Genomic DNA, 6,958 nt, shown 5'->3' with positions numbered 1-6,958 from the left:
TATTATACGACCGAGCTATCCCACTGCTGGGAATATACCCAGAGGAATGAAATCATCAAGTCGAAGGTACACCTGTACTCCAGTGTTCATTGCAGCACTCTTTACTATAGCTAAGAGTTGGAACCAGCCCAAATGTCCATCATCAAATGATTGAATTTGGAAAATGTGGTATATCTACACAATGGAATACTACTCAGTTATAAGAAAGAATGAAATACTGCCATTAGAGCTAAGAGTTGGAACCAGCCCAAATGTCCATCATCAAATGATTGAATTTGGAAAATGTGGCATATCTACACAATGGAATACTACTCAGTTATAAGAAAGAATGAAATACTGCCATTAGCAACAACATGGATGGACTTAGAGAGAATTATATTAAGTGAAACAAGTCAGGCACAGAAAGAGAAATATCACATGTTCTCACTCATTTGTGGGAGCTAAAAATAAATAAATAAATACACAAACAAACAGGGGGCAGGGGACAGGAAGAAGACACAACAATCACAATTCCTTGAGGTTGTTAAGACAAACGAACAGATATGAAGTTGATGGGAAGGAGGGGGAAGGGAGGATTCAGTAAAGGGACACAAAAATCAATCACATTGTATATTGATAAAATAAAATTAAATTAAAAAAAATTAAACTTCAGGGTAAATGGTATGTAATTTTCAACAGCCTGTTTTAAAGAATACATAAAATCTACTATTTCATTTTGTAAATGTAATATTTTATCATCACAAATCCAAGGGAAAAACACGAAAATGTTGTCATTCTGTTTTTTTCCCAGGCACAGAATTTTTTTTTAAAGTTGCTGAAATGATCAGGTATAAAGTTTGAGGTCTTAGACTCTAACTTAAAGAGAAGCCAATTCTCCACTCCATGAGGAAATCTAGTGAGGAATAGAGTGGATACAAGTAAACAGTGTTGTAGATAGTTGGGGGGAAAAGCAGTTCAAAACTGAAAGAGGAGGTAGGATGAACAAACAGAGAATTAGCTAACAGAATAGAGGGAATCAGTGAAAGGAGAGGATAGGAGAAATGTATCTCAGAACAACATCAGGACAGAGTATCAGGACTTACTTCTAGCTAAAACATCTCTAGCCCACAGCCCTACACCTACACATACTGAGAACCAGCCCTTACCTTCAACTCACTCTGGTAAATTTTACCTATATTTGGTTATATGAGTTATGTTAATCTTTCCATTTGCTTTTTCCAGACAACATATGTCTACTTAAATTCAAGAACCAGTCCCCTCCCAGGAGCTAAAGAAACGATATCCAGGGGATCAGCCCAGGCCCTGGCCCTCAGGCTCAGAGGCAGCTTGTGTTAATGTGAAAAGCCGTTCTGCCCACACCCCCTTGTACTGGCACTATAACCTCAGTGTGGTGCTAATAAGCCTTACCTTTACTTTGTTTACTTTTTTAATTGCCCACTTAGTTTGTGTTTCCTTGTCTATAGCTTCAATGACCATTCCAAAGCTCCCCTGTCCCAATATTCTTGCAAAGGTATAGATTTCCTGGAGAAAAAATAAAAGTTCCTTCGTCTCTCACTGCCATTCATCAGGTATTAAAAAGGAACACATAACACTGACAGATATCTACCCAAGGGAAGAGAGATTCTGTTCTAGGGTAAAATCAAATACTCGCTTCAATATTAATAAATACACCTTAATTAACCAAAAATAAGAGTTGATGAATTTTATTAAATGTTTTTTGGAGGAAAACCATAAAAATCCTAATGGTGAAATATAGAAAAACTCAAAAATATAAAAATAAATCTCTTTCAAACTACGATATTAACAAAATATCTCCATAAGAAAAAGGAGAAATGAAATATTCATACATACATGTGTTTGTGTGTGTATGGAGATACACACACACACACACACACACACACACTCACCCAAAAAAGTATCCCAGAACTCTGACAGCTATATTAGCTGACCAGCACATATTAGACATTGAACAACTGCTTCCTTGTTTAACACGTAACATTTTTATCTTTATTACTTCTATTAAAAATCACTTTTGTTGTTTTATTCCTTTTGTTTTGGAATCAGCAACACGTGACAGAAACTTAAATATAAATCAACACTGAGAAGAAAATAAACACCACCCTAATACTACCATCCATGTGCTGGTCCCCATGTATGATGGGTTTATTATTTTATTATTATGTTTATTATTTTATTATTGTTTATTTTTTATTATGTTTATTATTTTGCACTGTGAACCAAGAATCCTTCTGCTTTTCTAACTTCTGCTTACAAAGAGAGAATGCGCTGGGTCTGCCAACACCAGCATTCTGGTTAACAGTGTAAAATAATAAACAGGTAATTCATTTATACTTTCACTTCTTATGAATTTGGTTTGCATAGGGGGAGTCAACATCAACTCAAGGGCATTAATGAGAGTTCCTGCACCCATCACGCATGGGGACCAGCACATGGGAGAATAACTGAGCTAAGGCCACTAGGTGAAGCCCCTGTTGGGTCAGCCAGCCAAAGCCTTCCCTAGACATGCCACTCTATTTCCCTGCATGACCATTTTCGACCTTCACCATGCCATAAGCAACTTAGCTGTTCATCTTCATATTTGCTATTGCTTACATTCCTTTCTTACTTTTGTAAGAGAAGATTCAATGTCCAACTAATTACCTCCTTCATGAAGGGCTTCCCCGCTTAACTCAGCATCGCGGTGATTGTTTACCATTATTACTCAACTTGTTTACAAACATACTGGCTCATTTTTCTCTTCTAAGATGGTCTAGAAGCTCCTTAAGCTTTTTTTAATCTTTTAAAAGACCTACCTCCTCCCTCTTTCCTAATACTAATTAATAGCAAGAATCAAAGTCAGAAAACTTAAATGAATAATTAGAAAATAAGACAAAACATAATTTTATTCTTATTATATTTATATGCAACTCCCAACTATATATTACATAAAGTGAGTTAAATCTCAATGAAAATGATCAGTTACCCATTTTTTCCCCATAGAACTAATAACCTGTTGATAACAATTTCTCCAATTTTTCTTGTCCTTTAAAAATTAAATTTTCATTTTCTCTCTAGATATATAGAACCACAATTTGGACACAGTATTTCAATACCGCTTACATACGATTTTAAGAAGGAGAAACGGGCAACTAGTTTTTTATAAACCAACCTTTTTCTTCAGCTGTTTTGATACCATCATATAGTAGTGAAAATAAGGAGAAAATGGCTTCTTATTTCTAATAATTTTGAGAGGATGCTATTAAAATGATAATGTAGATCTATTTTTATTGATGTAGAAGTCCATGATAGGGTGAGAAACATGCATGATATGATCCCATTATGAAAATGTGTGGATGTGGAGGTGCATAAATTGATGTCTGGAAAAATGTTCATCTAAATATTAAGAGTAGTAATCTATAGACAGTAGAATTATAATGACTGTAACATCCTTCTCTATACTTGCTGTGGATTGATTGAATTGTATCACCTAAAGTCCATATATTGGAAGCTTTATTCCCACTGTAACTGTTGAGAGTGGGAAATCCCACTATGGTGATTGAAAGGTGGGGCCTTGAAGAGGTGATTAGATTCTAGGACCATGCCTAGTGAATGGATTAATAATGGTGGTCACGGGTGTGGTTCTGAGGGCTTTAAAAGGAGAGCATGTGAGAGTCTCTCTCTGCTCTGCCATTATCTGCCATGTGAGACCCATGTATTGTTGTAAAGACACCATCAAAGAAGACCCTCACCAAATGTGTTCCCTGGACTTTGGACTTCCCAGTCTCTGAACTGTAAGCAATAAATTTCATTTTCTTTATAAATAACCCAGTTTCAGGTATTTATGTTATAAGCAATAGAGACAGACTAATACGTTACTCTTCTGAAATGTTCAAAGTATTTAGTATTTTATGGGTAAAGAGAAGTTTCAACTTCAACTATACCAGTTAAGGATATTTCTTTGAAATATGTATATATGTGAAATATTTTAAAATTTAAAACAGGACAAATTTTAAAGAAAAATAGAATAAAACTAGTACATGCATAGAAAAAAAATGAAGGTAATAAATGTTAAATTGATTATATCTGGCTGATGATTTTTATTTTCTTCACTTTCCTATCTATATTTTCCTAAGTTTTCACAATGAACACAGTTTGTTTTTATAAAAGTTCTTATGACTAAATTTAAAACTTAGTAAATTTGTGAGGTTTTTGTTAAGTACAGGCCTTTTATTTAAGGCGAGAGATTTAAACTTTTCAAATAAAAATTTCTCAGGAAGTTTTTCTGATTACTTTAAGTAAATTTCTGATCATTTTAAGTAAATTACCAAATATCTCCTAAAATGATTTTTTAAAGTTATTTAACATTAATGCAATTTTCTTTTTTTTTTTTTTTTTTGTCCTTTTTGTGACCGGCCACACCGCGCTCAGCCAGTGAGCGCATCGTGCCGGCCATCCGGATCCGAACCCGCGGCAGGAGCGCTGCTGCGCTCCTAGCGCCGCACTCTCCCGAGTGCGCCACGGGCTCGGCCCCACATTAATGCAATTTTCTTCTTGTAGTTGGTCCTGTTGCAGTTCCTTTAATCTGATGTTATAGGAACACATTTTAATTTAAAACTGTTCTAATATTTACTTCATATTTTTATATAATAATTCAAATTCTGGGAAGATTAATATTGGTATCTGTCCAACCAGAGGCTGGAAAAGATGGAGGGGTTCACAAGGGAGATTCTGGCCTCACTACCAGTCACCAAACAAGTGAACATCCAAACTATCTAAAATCATCTGGTCTCTCTCTGCATCTTGAAGAGGTCTACACAAAGACTCCTTCAGCAACAGACAAGATCTGAAGATCAAAATGTTCTCATTTTGTCTAATAAAAATGCCCTCCACTTTAATTAAAGTCCATTTGGTCCTCCATGAACAGAAAATAATTAGTCTGCATTTTCTTTAGTAAAAACTTTAACATATTTAGAAATGGCAAATTTTCTCTTTACTTACTTTCCTTAAAGCCTTATTTTAAAATCATTTTTACCATTAACTACTGACTTAGAAGAAACCTGAAAGTTCCTAGTAGCCTTGTTTTATTTTCCACATACCTCAATAGCAGCGCCGTTTTCCATCCTTATGTGAGGAACTTTCCCTTCTGTAAAGTTGCCCCGACCCCATTGTTGTTGAGATGATTTTCTCTCTACATTTGAGGTTCTTGAGGGCTTAGACCAGGAACAAGAAAAAAAAACAAACTTCAAAATATAAAATTCCTGTTGGCAAAAAACTCTAATTTAGATAATCTGATAAATCTTTGTATGCCACAATATTGACTGTGTACAAGATAGTTTACTGCCTTCTTCAAATTCTAGGCCCTATTTGATTCATTGGCTCATTAGGCTATGTGAAATGAAACCTTATGTCATTCAGTCCAATCCCTTGAATCCAGGCAAGTCTACATGATAACCTGCAGAGCAGATATATCAAAACTTACCGAATGATTCTTTAAAATCACCAAAGAAGGCAACTTCACAGCATTCTCAATCACCCGTTTCAAAATGCAACAATCATCTCAAATAGAGTTTACATACTGTCCCTTCACAAAATATGCTTTGAATGAAAATAACACAATAGTAACTCACTCAGAGACATAAATATGTCAGTAACTATACCAAAATGCAAATCAGAAATAATTGTTGAGGGTGAAAATGTGAAAAAGGACAACTTTGAGGGGTAGAAACCTGACTTCTTTGAAGCTCATTGCTGTTGTGAAAGTGTGCCATATCAACAACAATCTTCCACACTGACTCTTCTCTATAAAGATGAATACATCCAAACCAGCCCAGCTGGGTAGACTGTTTGTAAATAAGGCATAGATTGTTTGTAACTAAGGCAAATTGATTTTGTAAAGTATATTTGATATTCCATCTAGATAACCAGAAATTGTCCTATATAATAAAATCATAACCACCCTTTATTTAACCAGAACCATAAATCTCATTCTGCACCAGTTGAAGCAAATGCTCAATAATTCAGATTTAATTCAACTTGAAAACCAATCTGTTTCCATATAAACCATAAAAAAAAGAGCTGCCAGAATAACATTTCTACTTATTCAGGATTAGAAGAAATAATTAATTTGGATAGTGGTTGGAAATATCATAAAACAAGTTACTAACCAACTTTGCTCACCTCTTCTATGAGAAATAAATGTTCCTTTAATAGTTAAGAAGGCAATGAATTAGCTGACAAGGACTCGTGGGGGATGGAAGAAGCTAGGAATGGGATTAGGGAATAGGATGTCAACTTGTGCTGAGATGTACAATCTTCAATATTTACCAAATCTTTCCCAGAGGTAAACTCTCTGCTGCTATTTTTTTCTCTTTTTTTCTCTGGTGAAACTAAAAATTCTGCACTCTCAGCAGCACTTGATGTTTGTGACATTTCCACCACCAAAATCGGAGAAAGTTTTGCTTTACAGACACATACACAAAGTGTATCTTTCTCAGGAGCAGATGAACAGTTGGGGCATTTTGTGGATTTTTTATCCAAGTCATTATCAGCCATTTGCTTAACTCTGCAACAAAAGCAACTTGAAAGAAAAATATTTCCACTGTTTGAAGAAGAGGAGCAGACCAAAAAGAATAAGGTAGGTTGATGGTGGAAACTGTAATTTCCAACTGGTAATGTCTTTAGGTTAATGATGCACTAGACATATTCACACATGAGAGCTGCAGAAAGAAAAGAAATCACCATTTAGAAAATTCTTATCCTATTACCCTCCTAGAAATTAGAGAGAAACTAGCAACTAGCTCCAAAAGCATCCTGCATACATATGGAAAGTTAGTATTTATAATAAAATTGGACCACAAAACTGCATGGTCTAAAACAATGTCTTAAACTGCAGTACTGTGTTGTAAAACCAATTTGATGGGTTGATATCAATTTTTAAAAATAATACAGAATAGATAAT

The 6,958-nt window shown here is 34.9% G+C and overlaps 1 protein-coding gene across 1 annotated transcript in view; it reads right to left on the bottom strand.

Annotated features, from left to right (window-relative positions):
* LOC103610487 (serine/threonine-protein kinase 33-like) overlaps window positions 1-6,552 on the bottom strand; it is a gene marked incomplete at its 3' end in the record, with an annotated part of 16,181 nt that extends 9,629 nt beyond the window's left edge. Inside the window, exons 1-3 of the mRNA XM_008594646.1 lie at window positions 6,325-6,552; window positions 5,097-5,210; window positions 1,408-1,521 (exon numbers count right to left, since the gene is read on the bottom strand). Coding sequence (XP_008592868.1) covers window positions 1,408-1,521; window positions 5,097-5,210; window positions 6,325-6,552 — 456 coding nt within the window. The remainder of the gene's footprint in view (window positions 1-1,407; window positions 1,522-5,096; window positions 5,211-6,324) is intronic.
* Window positions 6,553-6,958: the final 406 nt, after the last annotated feature.

Source organism: Galeopterus variegatus, unplaced genomic scaffold (genome assembly GCF_000696425.1).
Source record: "Galeopterus variegatus unplaced genomic scaffold, G_variegatus-3.0.2 Scaffold11229, whole genome shotgun sequence".
Lineage (NCBI taxonomy): Eukaryota > Metazoa > Chordata > Mammalia > Dermoptera > Cynocephalidae > Galeopterus > Galeopterus variegatus.
This window is presented reverse-complemented; position numbering and strand designations above follow the sequence as displayed.